Source organism: Rissa tridactyla, chromosome 2 (genome assembly GCF_028500815.1).
Source record: "Rissa tridactyla isolate bRisTri1 chromosome 2, bRisTri1.patW.cur.20221130, whole genome shotgun sequence".
NCBI lineage: Eukaryota > Metazoa > Chordata > Aves > Charadriiformes > Laridae > Rissa > Rissa tridactyla.
In genome coordinates, this window is record NC_071467.1 from 73218873 (window position 1) to 73237474 (window position 18602).

At 43.4% G+C, this 18602-nt stretch overlaps 1 protein-coding gene across 14 annotated transcripts in view; it reads right to left on the bottom strand.

Annotated features, from left to right (window-relative positions):
• Positions 1–13891, bottom strand: part of FHOD3 (formin homology 2 domain containing 3) — a 403988-nt gene extending 390097 nt beyond the window's left edge. For all 14 annotated transcript variants that reach the window (XM_054190223.1, XM_054190222.1, XM_054190220.1 and 11 more), the window contains exon 1: positions 13336–13891. In XM_054190223.1, the coding sequence (XP_054046198.1) occupies positions 13336–13515 (180 nt within the window). In that variant the 5' untranslated portion in view covers positions 13516–13891. The remainder of the gene's footprint in view (positions 1–13335) is intronic.
• Positions 13892–18602: the final 4711 nt, after the last annotated feature.

Consider the following 18602-nt stretch of genomic DNA (forward strand, 5'->3'; position numbering starts at 1 on the left):
CAATGGCCAAAATCTGTCTCCTTGAGGAGACCCGCAAACCACCATCACTTGTAAACTGAGCTTGTGCCGCTACAGCGTGGTCTGCAATACTGAAAAAAAAAAAAAAAAAAAAAGAAAAAAAAAAAAAGCAAGGGGAAGGGTAGGAAGAAAGAAAGACGGCACAAACATTGCTTTGCTACACCAGCCTTTGTAATTGTCCAAACACCATGATGTGTGCGTATAAACATTCTGTGGCTGGGGATTTGCACTCACCTTCCTTCTCCACAACAAAAACAAACTGAACACAGTAATTATCTTCAATAGCATCTGATTAAGTAAATAGGTTTTTCCGTTTCCACTAGTAGCTCATAAAGACGGACACTAATATGAGCACCATTCAGGTTATTGCCCAGTGGTTACAGCTTTACAATCAAGCCAAAACAGGTTCCATAGGTTGCATATTTGCAACAGCAAATATAAGAGTCAAATTCCCTGGTAGGACAGGCGCAAGGTTACACAAGTATGCTGTTACAGGCTACGGTAAGAACACTCATGCCAAATCCTTCATATACGTCCCCAGGCAGCTAGTTACAGTTTCTCACAACAAAACCTACCAATTTTTAAGAGAGATACCTGAAAATGAAGAGGGGTTTCAGTCTTGTAGAACAGATTCTCCTGCAAAATATCTTGACATAACACCTATTCACAAAGTTACAACTGACAAAGAAAAGTCTACAAGAGATACTAAATTTGGGTAACAACCTCCTCATGATTGTATTCCTGTTTCTGGGTCAGGAAAGTTTTATAGACTCCCTCTTTTTTTCTCTTCTCATGTACAGTCACCCCAATTCCATCAGTCTTTGGTTCTCTTAGGAATCTGCCTTTAGATATAAATCAAACCACAGAAATTACTAGTAGCCACATGGAAATACAGCATGAGATCAGTCGCTTTTATTTTAAATTGTCAAACAGCCAGCCTGTTAAGAAGTAACAGGCAGACATGACTTCAACTGCAGTATTAACCTCCCGTGACTCACCTACAGAACATGAGTCTTGATTCGACTTACTTAGAAGAAATGGACAAATAACCAACATGAGAAAACAGAGGTATGTATAACATTGCTTCGATTGCATCTACGTATACACACAATCATCCAAGAAAATAATCTTTTTACAGTAAATTGTTTGTAGTTTATTTTCCCTTCCCTGAATTTAACATCTAAGCACAGAGACTGAGTACTTGGCGGCCTGCATCCCATGTCGGTTCCTTCAGAAGAATTCACTGAGGAAAAAGGTGGTTTTTTTTTCATTTGAATATTTCTCCAAACAGTATGTTATGAGTTGGTACTTAATTATCTCAGAGATTTAGATTACTGTTTTTATTTCAAGAAATCTAATTTTGTGGATGAAGAACATGAGAGCATAATTTTAATCAATCTCCCTTGAGACTTCTTAAAATAACACTAGCTGATGACTACTCGTGAGATAGCGAGCTATTCTCCCCTCGTCAGCTGCTTATATCTTTCTGAAATATTTGCTGGAATATCAATGACAAACCATAACAACATAAAGGAATGTAACTCAACTTACACTTCACTGAAAAATATTTCTGATCTCCTTTTTGTCACTCAAATCACACCTAGCCATAATGATTTCCAAATGCTAGGGGCTGTTACCAGTGGCTTTCCCACTAAAGCAACATCAATCTAAAGAATGTTTTAAGGCAAGAACATTCTTTCAGCAGCCTACCAGAACTATCAAAGAATTTAATGCAGTAGGTCACTTATTTGAGGTGTAACCATGCTAGCCAGCTTCATCAAGTTAAGAAAATACCTCATTCAAGACAAAGATCCTAGAAGTCGCTGGACAGCATTCTGCATATTGCCTTTGTCAACTTTTAATTATGTCATGTTACCAACAAACTGCCAAAGCAGAGCGCAACTGATAGTGTACAGCATGTCTGAATAAAGCCTATTTTTAGCCTGCAATTCAATCAGCACTCTTCCAACAGCTAGGATTAAAGCCCAAGACGGCCACGCTGCTGTATACAGGCCAATGCAATTACATGTTGAAACATGTTGAGAGAACGTGATGGTAAACTGGAGTCCACACTGGGAGGAGCAGCACTAGACAGACAGTTGCTCCATACTAAGGGGTGTCTTTATCGGCAGAGCATACACTTGCATCTTGCCCGTCTTGATTAATAGTCCACAAAGGAAAACATTAGAACAAATGACAGTTTTACTCCAATTCCTTTCAATATGATTTAGCGCTCACAACAGACAGACACTGTTTTGGCAACCTTGAAAATCAATATCCTTTTACCTTCATTGGCAGCTGTTCAGATGACTTAGCTTTGTCAACGCTAAAGCAGCCCACTTCAATCCTGCCCTGAAAATACTGCCAGTGAGGACACAATTCACTTGTCACCCTGTGTGCTCCTGAACTTCTGTGCTGAGGTAGCAGTTACAGGATGCATTTTGAAACAGCATTTGCAAGGATGCTTTTAAATATCTGTTTTTCGTAACACTGAACAAAATAAAAAAAAAATAAAATGTCTTTTCTTCAAGTCAGGATGTTTCTATACATTCAAGTGTTAACTCTTAATTAAAAATATTAAGCTCTCACTGTCTTTTTAATCTTCAAAAGTCACATCTTCAGGCTTTTCCCTACAACTATACAGATTTTTTTTTAAATAAAAAGAAACTAATCTTGTTGTGTAACAGACAGCTTCAGACTTAAGACCTATAGGACCTAATGTTTTGAGACTATCAAAACAAAAAAAAAAGGTGACACCACAATGCAATCATGTATCCTCTAGCATATAGCTAAATGATCTATCAAACAGTAATGACTTCCACACGCTAAAACTGGAGCTGAATACTAATCAATGATGGGAGGAAGAGTAAGGCTGTGTTTCATTACCAGTATTCCAGGACCATTAATCTTTTTCGATACAGCTTCTGAAAATGAGCCTAAACAGCATTCTCTCCCTCTTCATCTTTGTACAGATGAATATTACACTTTTCCTTCAGATCCCTTGATAAGAGAAAGACTTTCAAGCTCAACACACATATAAATTAAGGCACATCTAATTAGCAAAGAAAGAATATATGCATCTTGAGATAATTCTCTGCATTATCGCAAGCTTCCACCTTCAAACTTATCTACAGGTGGTTGTTCCTCCAAAGGGCATTTGTCTTCAGCAAGTGAAATAAAAGCACTAGAAAAACTGAACTCTGAGAATCTGAACAGTAATTTCAGAAACTCAAAGATATGGGCATACACTAGGCTTTAGCGTGAATTCACTTTCCTAACTGTGGTAGCTTTTTCGGTGCACATTTCAAAACCAAGCAAAAAAAAAAGTCCATTGAGAAAACAGGAAACCTATGACAGGAAACCTATAAGCTTAATTAAGTAGCATCTGAAGAAACACAGCCTGAGTCTCAGAAACTATGCTCCTTTACCTTCTAAAAGATCAGGATTTTCTTCTACCACTTACCCCCCAATATTGAGTTCCATCACAAAAATGGCTCGTTTTCCTTCTTAAGACAAAATTCAGTCTAGAAGAAGCTTCTTAATTACAGTAACAACACATAAGGCAGAATAAAACCCAGTAAAACCACCATACAGAAGCTGAAACAATACTGCAGACAAGTTAACTTTTTAATTAGGCTAAAAAAACCAAAATTGGACTCAGCATCTAAAGAAGAACATGTTACCATCTACAAGGCAAATATAACAAATCGAAATGCATTACTTTCAATAACTTAAGCTCACTTCTGCTCAAAAATGTGGAAAGGGGACATAAACAAGGAAGCATAATGAGGAGTATTACAATATCAAACGAAGACTGCACAAGACAGGAAGGGAATGCTTGGGTCACAGGCACACAAAACAGCACATACTAAATCCAGAAGAGTTGCATTTCATTCTGCCTTGTACAGGCACAAGACAAAATGTCTCATGTATTATAATCAAACCAGAACAAAAAATTCACAGTAAAATGAGAGTCCTTCAACTGTGACCAGCAATGATCACTACAATACATTAATCATTTAGAATACTAACACACATTAAATCGGTCACATCTGTCTGAAATAAAATACCGTGTTTTACTTATACCCTGCTTTTCCACTTGTGAATAAAGCTTGCCTACCTTACTTGTGGTCACTGGAGAATTACAAGCCTTCTGCATTTTTAAGAGAAGCTTGACTCAACTGGTAGCATGATACAAAGTACTTGAAAGAAAGAATGATGAAGACAGGGAAGAAACACGTGTAGAGATTGAAAAGCACAAGTTACACAAATAGTGTCATTTGCCCTAACAGTACCTTTTCTTCCTCAGGCACACAGTTTTTCAAAAGTGTCCATTTTCAAATCACATTACAGTTTTCTATAAACAGGCATAAAAGAGTTCGAAGAAGTGTGTTTCATGAGGGAAACTTCTGAAATTCAGAGGGCACTAGCCTTAGGACCGACACACTTCCATAACCAGACACAGGTAAATCTGCAGCTCACCTCCTTTCCTTGGCACTGACCACTATCAATCCTTGCACTCTTTTGAAAGTGACCAAGTTTAAAACAAAAAGCCAAAAACACCACAACACACCAAAACCCAAAGAAATCCCACAAGTTCACTTACTTTTTAGAGGCAACAGTCAACTACAGAGTTCCTCAGTGCCTGTGAGACAGGGCGGAACACACGAACTTCACAGTTTCAGGAATCTTCCCTTTCTTCCAAGGGTCACAGGAAACGGCACCATTTTCCTTCTCCCCCTTGCTGCTTCTTCCCTCCTCTTCTCCAGCTGCTCATCACCTTTAATTGCTAAGGCCCTGCAGGATTGCTACACCTCAGGTGCAAAGAATAAAGCTCAACAGATATCCTTAATTCTCTGCCTGGCAAAGCTGAGAGGGTCTCCCCCACCAGAGACACCAAGACCTCCCATAAAGAGGGCAGAGAACTCCAGATTTTTGCAAGCCAATTCCCTCACAATGCTAGAGATGGAGGGAAAAAAAAAACCCTTTTGTGCATGGAGCCAAAGGTCACGCTCCAGGGACAGCTGCTGGAATATGGTAATAAACAGAGGGTAGATATGTAGCTCTTTTGATTTCTCCACTTCCCATAAAATGCCAAGTGTTTCCAAGCACTAGAAGACTATTTATGTCTACAACACAGCTAGAATGGGGTCATCACTGGTGCTTTGGAGAAAATTCAGAACAACTGCTCCACCCTGACAAAAACCAGGCATAAGTCCCCATTTGGCATTTCAGTAGCACAGATGAGATTCCTGTTGGTATCCTGATTGCACACCCTGCTGTTAGGCTCTTTTCTCGCAAACCTTGCTGTAAAATAGCCTTGTAGTAATGAAGTAAGAAAACAGACATGATTTTTTAGGTAGCCTTACCTTGCATATGACCCTTGGATGAGCAACCTAGCTGGCACAGCTATGAGAGTTACAGCTGCCTCCTTTGCCAGCCCCCAAATCATGCCAGGTGGTTCACAATGAACATGCTGAGCAGCCCCACCAGAGAGGGGCCCAGAACTTCATCTTCTCCTTGCTGATAACATAGCCATCAGAAAAAGCTAGACACAAAATCCCTAGGCAGCTCACCTGCAGCTGAAGCAGCTACTTTATCTCTGAAGCTGTTACATACAGCTGCAATAGTATATTTACAATTCTAAAGAAAATACTTATTTTTCCCAATTTGACTTACAAAGGCTGAAGGGCTCATTAGTAAATCTGAGGCGACTAGCTTCAAAGAACAGTGCTGAAATGTCTCACATTTTCATTTTTGAATCAACATCAATGATACTTAAAATTATCTTTTTAACTGGCATAGTCTCTAGTTTCTAAAACTAGAAGATAATACAGAAACCAAGATGAAGGCAGCATAACTTTCTTTCCTAAATAGGGAAATACAAGCTATCTGTAAGTGCATTTTATTCCAATATAATCACGCATGCTATGTACAAAAGGAAAATTGTAATGCTTTATCTGTATCAATAGAGTTAAAGCAATACAACCTGTTCACCTACACAAAGCACAAGATCCAGCTTACTATTTTTGTGGCTGACAACCATAAAGCTTTAAACAATACACACCCCTCCACTACTGCATGTAATGACGCATACCTGACTTGACTTTGTATTATGATTTGTTTATTTATGCAGCTTTTTCTTATCTGCCTGATATCAAGAGTTGAACTGTTAGTAAACACCAGGCAACACTGTCCAAGTCTCATTTTTCCAAGTATATATACTTTGCCTTAAAAACCACTCTAGAACTATGACTAAAAAGAGATGAAGCTGCTTTTCCAGTCACCCCACTCTTTGCCATTCAGCCTACCGAACATTACCATGTAAAATGATGACCAAATAATAATACTACGTTGACCTTGTTTAGCAATAATGACTAGGCATCCAGAATCAAAATAAGCAACTTTTTTCCAGGACTTTGTAATTCAAATAAATATCTTCCTCACAATACAGGTAGAGGGTCAGTTTAGAAGTACTACTAAAGTCAAGTAGTCATACTGAAAGTAAAGGAAAAGGTCCAAGCCTTTTTTTTTTCTTTTTTTTTTCTTTTTTTTTTAAAGCATTCTTAAAATGCTGGGAATGAGAAAATTACTTCTTTTCAAGCATTTGGAATTGGAAACTACAATGCATTTTTTAATGCATACATGTATTAAGCTGATGACGTGGAAAGTGAACTTTCAAGTCTCACCTTTACTTCCATAGTTTCATAAGCCAGATGGCTGCAGATGTTTCTAGGTAGCTGGGCCTACTAGAGAACTCGCTATTACTTTTGTCCCAACTTGTTCCTCTGCTAAAAATATGTAACAACATTCCTTGCTGTCTTATTAATAACTGTAATACAATATAAAGTTAATATTAATATAATGCAATCCAGGTGGTGTGGAAAGTGATGACAGAGGTGTAGTAGCTGGCACTCTTTCCTCTGAGCCGGTAATGAAGGAATATCCCAGCACACCGGTACAGCTTACTGAAGCACTGTTCCCCAAAGAAGGTCTATAGACCCAACCCATGCCACTCAGGGTCACCAAAAAATACATGACACTTTTTGAAAAAGTAGAGTTAACAACCTCTGTCCTGGCTGAATTGCGGTCAGAGAAGTGGACTGTAAAACCAAGTGGCGTTGTCACAGGTGATAATGCGATGGATGATCGACTTACAGCCCAACTGCCTTGCGTACAATTGCACAAGGGTTGTAATACTCATCTTCACAACCCAGTGAATGAGATCAGACAGAAAGAAAAAGGACTCTCATTTAGACCCTAATTACTGGTGAGGGAGGATGGCTGTGCAAGCACTGGAAAGAGGAAACTCTTCCTGAAAATTTTTAGAACTTTTGTTCTTATTTGGGACAACACAGGAAGAAGAGGAGATTGCAGCATGCCAGGTCCCACATGTTTCCCTGACCATTCTTCCACCAACACAGATACAGGCTGAAATTGTCTTAGTCTCTTGCTAACTCAAGCCACTGGCAATCTTCATAGAGCAAGCTTGGAAGAGTTTGGAAGAAAGGAGGTATCTACAAATGGTTTTGAAAGAAAACATTGACATCTGTAACTGCAAGTACAAGACCTGGAAGCAAAATCTAACTTGTTCCTATTCACCTCCTTTGTTTGATTACAAACCTCCAGTAAATGCATGGCGCTGTCACTTTCCAGATGCTGCATCTGACCAGTCTGTGATTTCAAAATTGAACGGTCCCCTGAGAACTACCTGCTGACATCACACTAGCTCCCATCATTCTTGACACTGAGCTCTACAGAGACTCAAGACGCGAGCAGCCAAACTGAGACACTTGCAATAGGGAAGTGTCAAATTCAGGAATTAGACCTCCAGGACGGGTCTGCTCCCCTGCTTTTACAATATGGCTTTTAAGCCTAAATCAAACAGCTGAACTTAACTATAACTTGCCCAAACTATAACTCATCAGAAGAACCTTGCAAGAACTTCAAAGACCTCTTATGTTAAACTCCTGGAGCTAAAGCCCAGTGTTTGACAGTTACTTCGTATCTGCTGTACAGGTATCTCTGCCCCTTTGAAGGCCCACACAGCAGGAGACAATAAGCTGCTGGAGACCGGGCAGCTTTTCACAGTTGTGCCTTTGGGTGGGTGTTTATACTCCCCCAGAAGAGTGTGTTTCACACAGGAAAATAATGCAGCCTGTGCTTTCGAGTCAGAAGACTGAGCTGGATCCTATCCACCCTGCCCTCATAAATACTTCCCTACAAAACTCAAGCACACACAACCACTACAGGGTCAATCTCTTGAAGCATGGGACTTTGTCAGCTCCAGAAATATTTGGCTAGATCCAGAACACTTTGGAAACCTGTCAGAAATAACTGCTGTGTTAAGTCCCCTCTTTCTCTTGAAGGATGAGAAAGAGCTGATGTCCACCTGCCTCAGGGAGAATAGGAAGACAGCCCTCAACTAAAATACTCCCCAATCCTCAGCAGCAACACTTGCAGAAGTTATCAGCCAGCTTCTCCTGCCAGTGCATTTATTTTCCCTGGGACAATGATGACATTCCAGTTTTCGTCTTCTATTCTTCAGCTCCCATGAAGAGCATAATGACCAACCCAAAAATACTCTCTTCAGAGAACAGTCGCTCTATTTACCGCTACCTTCAGCAGGATCAGGACCCAAACCGCCCTCTCTTCTTCTTGCTTCTGCCTAGCATCTGTGTACCACGGCATTTCTTAATGCCACAGTGCTTCAAGGAAACCCAGGGAAAAGGAGCCAGTTAGTAGGTTTTCTGTTCTCAGAAAACCTGAAGTTGACGCCAGGATACAGCCTGGCGTTGAGTTCAATGCCAGAGCTAAGCTCCATGCCAGGACAGAACCCAGTGGAACAGCCTCTGCTATCAGTTTACATCACACCATGCCCCAGAGTCAGTCATGGCTTTAATCTAGGGCAAAATCACAGCAGCTGAAGACGGAAATCTGGATGGTTTCTTTATGAATGAAACTCCCGAATCCCTCTAGTGCTCATTGGATTTATTTGCTGATACCACTATTTCTTGAATGACATTGTTCCTAATTACAAATTCTTGGAATAGATTTAAACACAGAAGTTGCCTCCAGTTTTCTCAGGGGGAACAGGAGGCTAAAAGAACTATCCTTATAGCACAGTATCTCCCATTTCCTCCATGCCACTAGTACACCGCATGCACCGTGAGGTTTCTTTTTTGGTTTTTCATTATTACACAAAGTATTTCCATTACATCTTCTTCATAAATTAGACAGTGTGATTTCCTATATTACTATGAACAAGTGTTTCTTACAGATCTGCCCCAACACTGAACGTTACAATGGGATGTGAAAACAGAATATGGCAACATACTCAGCATGCTGTAATTATATGAATAAGTTATAATGAAGAAGATCTCTAAAAAAAGCACACCACTTGACATCGGCCATATATATATATATATATACACTCTCCTGAGCGACCCTGTGTCAGCCAAGTCAGAAGTATCAAGTAACTCAAAGCAATTCAAAACCAACAAACCCAAAGTACCAAATTAGATTCAAAGCGCATTATTGGCACTGGGCCTGAGCCACAAATTTAGATCTAGTTCTGAATTTTCCCGGCATTCACAGAAATGGACAAAAGGGACATCTGAATTCAGAGTCCAGACTAGATTCAGTTCTCATTCATGCAGCAGACAGTAAGAGAGACCTAAAATCCTCACAAACAAAGTAGTAAAAGCCAAATCCAAAATGGCACCTGGGCAACCAAATTAATGTGGGCAACCCAAAAAAGCTCTGTAACATGGCTTAGTTACTCAGCAAGAATTTGCAGATGTGTCTAAAAATACCATAACAAAATTTGTAGTACTGTGTTGCATTGGCAACCAAGGTGGTATGTCACCACCTAGGACCGAGGCACCTGAAACCATGGGGGATACCCCCGGGCAAGCATTCCTGATGGCAGTGCCCTGCCCCATGGGGTTCAGTTCGGCATGCGGGCACCGGGCACGCCTGCCGCATACACAAGGCAGAACCGAGCTCAATCCAGGGTACAGTAAACTGCTTCATCCAGAGATATGGCTGTAGGGAAAGGTGTATGCACAAAGAGAAGCTGGGGGGAAAAAGGTTAGGGAGGAGATTAAAACAAAACACTTAATTCCAAGTGAAAGAAGGATTACAGACACCTTTCTTCTTAGTTTTCCCTGTCAACTGGTTAAGGTGCTTCACCTCACTCAGATACTTGATGCATTCAGGGCAGTAAAACCCATCCTAGCCAGTACGCACGGATCTCAGTCACCTAACTTCACTGCGCTCCTCCAAGGAGGATCTAAAAACATTGCCATTCTGAAGACACTTTATAGATCTAGACTTGCTTCCAGACTCAAGTATGCTTGTGAGTTAAAAGAGAAAAAGTAGTAAAACCAAAATACGAAATCAAGAGTTGTATTTCCAAAGAACTGGACTAAGGAAATGCCGCCCTTTGGAGTCAAACTATAACATTTGTTGGTTATGAAAAAGCTACTAACATCATACTATGACAGGTCAGAATATCAAAGCATTTTTCATTTGAGTTTTAAATGGTTTTCTTAATAATTGTTTATAATACTTAACTTACAATGACTTGCAACATACAAGTTATTTTATTAACTACAAAAATACCATCATCACTACAAGTCTGAACTCAGCAATGACAAAATCTGACATTGAAGTGAGCTGGATTCCTGCTACAGACTTCAGTCTCTCAAGTACATCCCACAGCAGTACATTGTCTACGCAGAGATGCACAAACCAGCTGGAGATTTGAAGGCAGCGAGTTGGCACCTCCACTCAGAGGATACATTAATATTCATCAAGTCAAGTCAAAAGACGATGACTTAAAAACAGATGAAAGAAAGCTAGCGTTGACCATTCCAACTTGCTGGCAAAAAGGCCAACAGTTTAGAAGATTTCAGGAATGATTTAGACATCAGCATTCCTATGTATTTGAGTTATAAACTCCTCCATCTGTTTCAGGATATTTTACTCTAGTCACTATCAGGGTATTAAATGGACCATCAATCCATTAGCTCACTAGTTTTCAAAGTAATTAATCAATCAAGCCTCAAATGCATCAACATGAACTGACACCTGAATTTCAACCTATGCTCTGCTTTGACAGCTGCATTCCCCCAAGATCACAGAGTTTGTCCTGACGTCTGGGAGAAATGGAACAAAATCCTTCTCGGTCAACTAACATGGTGATCTTCTAGAGACCGGGTGAGTACGGTCTTGAGGAAAAGCTGCAGAAAGAATATCCCCACCTCCAAAAAAGAAAATGGAAAGCCCATCCATAAAACGTGACACAAATCAGTTGGTTCTACAAAATCACACACAAAGATGTAACGCCAAACACAGAAAGGATGCACTAACTGCAAGTGCACACAAAGAGCTAAGCTTTCAGTATAACTAGTAAAGGTAAACAAGTCTAATCAACGGTTTTTTTTCTTTGTAGAAGCTAAGAGAAGGCCAAGAGACATAATTAAGGACTCCAGAAATAGGTCCTGCAAATACAAAGGTAACAGTAACCACGTAAGCAGATTTCAGTGAGCCTGCCCATATCATTAAAACAGCAGAAATAAAACGTATGCAAGAGTCAGAACCTCAGATTAACAAGTCACTGGGACAGGACTTGTCTTTAGCTACCTTTCAGTAGCAGGGTTTACAACACCTCTAGAGACTTAAACCACCTTTCATTCAAAGGCTGTAAGTCCAGTTTCCAAACATTAAACAAACTTCTGAAACATGATGCATGCTGAAACACTGGGCAGGAGTTAAACGTATAGAAGTGGCCATGGATTTTAGGTGGCTCCTAAGACACTAAACCCTGGAGTTTTTTGCGTTAGTTTTTGGGTTATAAAAAAGTGCCAGGACAGCATTCAAAGCAAAGTAAAAGCAAAACACCACACAGTGGAATACCACTCAAAAACAGTAATTAACTGCTGAATTAACTGTAAAAACACATTTTAAAATATCTTTTTATTTACTCCGTTAGATGTCGGAATCCATCCTGCCCTCCTTTTAATTAGCTTTGACTCCAAAAAAAGCCTCCCTTGAAAACAATGGGACCAGTCTCTGAATTGGGGACGACTGAGCACATGAAAACAGAATTGACCCAGCGCACCAAGAGCTTCCAAAGGTTTTGTGCATTAGGCAGAGCTCTGTTCACTGGATGCTGTATCCTTGGCAACTATTATGCGAGAAACTGTTCTACAAATGCAAAACTTCTGTCTACTCCAAGAGCTTTTCTCTGAAATACTTTTATGGGGTTTTGGATATCCTTAAATCTAAGGGCACACACAGCCCTTTGTCATCTTCACGCAAGCTCCCAAGAGCAAGATATAATACAACAAGTAATGTTAAGAGAGTATTTTCCGCCCACTTCATCAGAGAGCAAATAAAAGTTTTACAACTTTTACTTTGTTTTCTTCTGGGAAGAAAAAAAGAAGTGGGCACTTTTCCTTTTTTCTTCAGTGCACTCTGCAGAACTAACGTGCAGATACAAGATAATAATGAAAGAACATTATTATTATGTCAATCAATGGCATTGCTTTGAAAACTGAAAATTCAAGGATCATGCCTGGGTGCCTGACTTCAAGGGCAGCGCTATAGATGCCAACACACGTATTAGAAGAAGTATGCAAGAAGAGATAGGTGAGATCTGACAGGGGCCATGGCAGTAACAATGCTGCAGCTCTTCGCAAGAGCTCAGACCAGTAGTACCAATTGTTTCAAGGGCAGCAGACACGCTGCTATTTTTACCAAAGCCCTTGCTGTAACTGCCCAGCTCATTAAACCTTACCACAGCAAAGCTGGGATTCCTGCCTGTCCTCGCAGCTCGGCTGTCCTTAACGCGTTATTCCTCAATACCTCCAGATATCTTGAAGTCACTAGCAAGGGACAAGCACTTAGCATTTGATACCCAGATCGGGCTTTGGTTTGGCGGGGGGGGTTCCCCCTCCTAGAGGAAAACCTACAGCAGCTACAGCTAACGCAGAGGCGGCAGCAGCCCTTGAAGGCAATGAGGAACCCACCAGAGCAGCGGAGGAGCCCCTCCGGCGTGTGTCTCTCGGGCCTCTCCCCGGGACTTAAGGAAATGTCTATACTGCCGGGGCGAGGGGTAGCCCGGCGGGGCAAGAGGGAGCCCGGTCGGGCAGCCCCTCCGCCTGGCGCGGAGCCCGGGCTGCCGCCCCTCAGGGCCCGGGGGCCGCCCGCCGTCTTCCCCGCTGCCGGGCTCCCGCGGGGAGGCCGCTGCCCTTCGCCCGGTTCCCGTCCCCCTCTCACACAGGCACCCAGCCCCCCCTTCCCGCGTACCTTCTGCGGGGCACGCAGGAGGCGGTGAACCCCGGCCAGCTGGGTGGCGAGCGGGATGTCCTCCCGGAAGGTGTACAGCGGCGGCCGGGTGGGCTCGGGGAAGTTGGTGCTGTTGAAGGGGTCGGTGTCATCCAGCAGCTGCACCCGGCACACCAGCGTGGCCATGCCGCATCCATCCATCCGCCGCCGCGGCGGCGGTGGGGGCGCGGGCGGCGAGCGGGCACCCCCGAGTCACCGGCACCGAGGCGCTGGGTGTCCGCCGGTGTGCCCGCCGCCGGCTGGGAGCGGCACCTCCCCTCCCGGACGTAGCCACCCCCCCCCTCCCGCGGCACAGGCTGGCTGGCTGGCTGGCTAGCCGGCAGCCTACCCGGCTCCCCGAGCGAGCGCCGGCCGCCTCACAGCCGCCGCGCCTCGGGGAGGCGGCCCATGGCCCCTTCCCCGCCGGGATCCACGAGTGCAGGCGCGCTTCAGGCCGAGAAAGGAGGCGGCGCCGGAGCCGGGGGACGCGGGCAGAGCAGCGGCGGCAGGAGCTCGCCCATTCCCGGCCGCTGCGCGCCGAGCGGGCAGCGGGACTGCCGCGGCCGGCGCAGGCAGCCCAGAGCCGCCGGGCGGAGGGCGGCCAGCGCCCCCCCGCGGCCGCCGCCGTCAAGCAAGAGGGCGCTCCCCTCCTCCCTCTCCTGAGGAGACCTCCCCGCGGCGGGAAGGAGCGTCCGCCCGGGATCCCGGGCCGGGCAGGAGGGGAAGGAGAAAGCGAGCGGGAGCCGCTGCGGCGGGGGAGAGGGAGAGACCCCTCCTCCGCAGCCCTCCCCTCGCAGGGCCGACCGAGGGACCGTCGCCTCAGGGCGGAATAACGGCCACCGCCCGCCCGGGCGGGCACCGCGCCCCGCCAGGGCCCCTCGGGGGGCAGCGGGCGAGGAGGGGGCGCAGGAGGCGGCCTGGGCCTGAGGGAAGGGGCAGGTGGGGCGGCCCCGCAGGGTGCGGTGCGGGCGGCGGTGTCCCTCCCGTGAGAGGTGGGATTGTGCTGAGCTCGGTCTTGGTGTCACAAACATCCCAGATCTTCAGCGTGGTATTCATCCGGCTCAAAAAGGAAGTTTTAAATAATACCTGCTTCGGGAAAGAAAAAAAAAAAACAACCCTGACCTGAAACCCGGGTATTTGACCAAGATTATTGGGTGGGTTTCTCTGTATTTGCACAAAACCCTCTTTGCCATTAGGGCTGTAGGCGCCCCGGGGTTCATTTGGCTTCCCAAAGGGTACAGCCCGGGATGATCTCCTCAGCCCCGGAGCAGGGACACGCCATGGCTTGGCACCTCGGCTGTCCTGCCTTGGGCCTGCTCCTTCCTTCTGGAGGGGAGGAGTGGGACAACACACGGTGGGCAGGAGCAGAGCACAGCATCCAGCTCTTCCAGAGGGCTCCAGGAGACCTTATAGTGGCCTTCCAGTACCGAAAGGGAGCCTACAGGAAAGGTGGGGAGGGACTCTTCATCAGGGAGTGCAGTGATAAGACAAGGGGTAACGGTTTTAAACTAAAAGAGGGTAGATTTAGATTAGATATTAGGAAGAAATTCTTTACTGTGAGGGTGGTGAGGCACTGGAACAGGTTGCCCAGGGAAGCTGTGGATGCCCCATCCCTGGAAGTGTTCAAGGCCAGGCTGGATGGGGCTTTGAGCAGCCTGGTCTAGTGGGAGGTGTCCCTGCCCCGGGCAGTGGGACTGGAACTAGATGATCTTTAAGGTCCCTTCCAACCCAAACCGTTCTATGACTCTGTGCTGTGTTACCAAGTGTGCAGCCTCATCTGTGAGGATCAGGGATGCACACACCCTGGTGTCTTCACTCTTGGGGGTGCAGGGTGCAGGAGAAGGAACACAAAATAAGTTATGGGTGAAATACCGAGAACAAAGGGTCTCACTGTCCTGGGGGAATGGCTGCATTTCCACGGGCTGATCACATACCCAAGGGGATGCACTGTACTTTGACTGCCCATCCTTTCGTCCTTCATGGAGAGGGCTGTGGGACAAGAGCTGTAGCACTGTGAGAAACAGGGGATTTATCACAGAAATTATATGTCTTAAGCAAGAAAGCATGACCCCTAGATCATAGTGTTGGCATGAAGCAACCGTTTCCTCCCAAAATGATTACTGGTTTGGGAGTATTTTTCATCACTGGGACAAAAGGGGATTTCTGTCCACACGTGGTCTGTCCTTCTGTTTCTTATTCTCAGGACTGACTTGTCATGATTCGGTTTTGCCTGCAGTTATGCATATTTTCAGAAAAGAGCATCTAGCATGAAGATTGCTAAATCGCAGGAGGATTTTAAAACTCAGAAGCTTTATTGCCATCTCAGATATTTCGCAGCTGATGTTTTATCTGCTTCTTTTTTTCTTCTCCCTCAGCTTGGACAAGATAAAGGGCCCATGGGCTGTCTTGCCCCGTTTCTCATCCCTGTCTCTCAGTTGCGATTGTCATGCACCATCAAAAGTTAAACATGGTGAAGTCCTGATTTTAAGTTTTGTATCCAAGCAATTGAAAATTCATATTTTACAAAGAAATGTATTTTAGCATCTGCTTTAGTATTGACCATTTAGTTTCTAGAGAAAACAGTATTGCTGCTTATCTGTCTACTTATTTAAGTTGTATATTTTTGTCACCATGTAATGTCAAAATTAAACAGGATATTTTGGATTTGTTAATCATACATTTATATTAAGCTTCCAATTTTGTAAAATGAATTTGTATGTTTGCTGCTAATCAATAATATGGGGTGGTGTAAGATTCCTATTCATTGGATTAATCCAATTAATATATTGCATTTGTCTCATTGCAGAGGCAATAACACTTGGAGGGCAATTTTAAATAAAACATGGAAGCCAAGATTTTGTATAGAGTCTATGTGAGACAGCATCAGCTATCTTTCCTCCAGTACCAGCAAACAAAAATAAAGGATGAGTGCAATCCTTGCAGAGATCAGATAATTGTAAGGTTTAACATCAAAACATCGAGCCACAGACTGTGAGTCCCACAAGGAGGAATTAAACAATGTATATTATGATCTTCAACTGGATTCCCACCTATGAGGTGGTCAGTGGAGATAATTTTTATGACCAGTGCTGGAAAGAAAATAGAGCAATGCAAATGTGAAAGAATCCTGAGTCAGCCAGAGCTTTGGGGTACATCTGCCTGTTCTTTTTCTGTATTGGAAACATCCTCAAACCACTACAGGCCTTTGAATTTCAGAAGCTGGATTTTATTTGAATTTGAATTAAAACAATACAGGTGGAAAGAGAAGACACAGATTTGCTGTATAAAATGGAATAACACTGCAAGGTCAGTGTGTGTGTGTGTGTGTGTGTAGATGGAGAGAAAGATACGGGTTTAAATTCCATGTTTTAATGGTTTCCTGCCTTTCTCCTTATTCTTCAGAGGCCTTCTGAACCTGCAGTCTCTTTCCATCAGCCTGATGGAAAGGCTCTGTATAGTTTGCTTCCTCCTCTTCCAAGCAGCCACCAGTTTCTGCTCCTGCTGCAGAGACATATCTTGTCTTCTGAAAAGTCCTTCCCCCATGCCCAGTCTGCTTTGCAGCCTGCAGGAGAGGCCTCTCTCACCTCCTCCCTCAAGGTTGTATTTATCCAGTGCAGCAGCTAAAACAAGGCAAGCAGGCAACTTCCCTTCTTGCTGTACCACTACAGCCTTTTAAATGAGCGTAGATGGCTTTTAAAAGGCTTTGACAGGCAGTAAAATGCAAAAGAACAGCCAGATACTGACTGTCAGAGGGATGCAGCGTGAGGCATTATGGGCGTTGCATCTGGAAAGACAATCAGAGACACGACAAGGGCAGCATATGTGGTTGTCTCACCCTATTCCTCGTCACAGAAGGTAAGGCCTTCTCAGAGAGAGGGAAAGAGAGTGAGAGAGCATTTTCTTTGGTCACGCTGAACAAAGTCAGCGTTCAGGAGCTTTGGGGAATCCTCAGCAAAGGCCAGGCTGTGGTCCTTTTGCCTTCAGAGGTATCACGGACCACTGAGTCCCCTTCCTGGGGCTGGCAACCGAGAGGGGCTGTGTAACTTGCTGACCTTGGTGTTCCTGAATCCATCTCGCAAGCCCTTTCCAAAAAACAAAGGCTAAGCATGATCGAGTAAAGTTCACTGTTTTAAGCTCCCAAGTTCTTTTTACAAAATCATAAGGAGGAAATCCTTCACGTGCGCACATTTTTCAACAATGAAACATAACTTAGGAGTTTTCATTTAGGGCTGATTTATCCTCCTTAACTCATCCCGTTATTGGCATTTCTTAAAAATACATTGTTGAATGAGTTAAGATGGTGTGTCAAGCTTAAATTTGAATTTCATTATTGTTGAAACCTGAATGTTAAAATAACGTTTTTTTGTCTTTAATTTCCTCTTTTTTATTAAAAATAAAAAATATATGTTTGATGGAAAATTATTGAAAGCACATTCTTTAACCCAAGGACCACCCAGACAATGTAAATACGTATTTGGACAGTTTTAAAAAATGATAGTAGGTATCCAAGGAATTGGAATAGCTCCACAGAAGTTTTTCCGGTGTGTCATCATGTCAATACAGATGTAGATACATGATTATGAAATGACAGCGTAAGCACGTGAAGTGGCCAGTCCTTTAACTTCTTTATCTCTCTCCTTCGGACAAATTGAACTGCTTCCCAAATTTCATTTTTCAACTTCAAGTCTATTTTAGTTATGGGAGAACAAAAGCAATTTAAACTTCTGTGATTTATTCACTTAACATTAATAAAGCTGAAAAATAGCAGTCTATTTGGTAAGAGTAATCAAAATGGGCTTGCAAACCACTGGAATTAAAGTATGGTAACGAAAGTGCTGACAGATCCTTTACTGTAGTGATGGGAACAGTATTTCTGCCTTATCTGCACTGTAATCTGTAAACAACGTGTAGTTCTCTTAGTGAGGTGTGGAGAGTGATTTATTGTCATTGTTAGCATGGACAGGCAAATAACATAACACACTTCTCAATGGTGTGTAAGTGAAATCCAGTCTGTCACGAGACCAAGAATAATACTGTGGATTTCAGCTTCCTTCATCCAGGGATCTCAAAGCGCTTTGCTACCATTAAATGTTGCATTGCTTATTCCCGCCCTGCAGATGGGGAAACTGAGGAGACATATTAGAAACGTGTTAGAAACAATTCTAATAGGATGCTTCTTTCACAGAAGTGGTTTTCTACTGATTGCAATAGAAACTGGATTGGGTGTCCTATGGCCAGATCACAGAAAA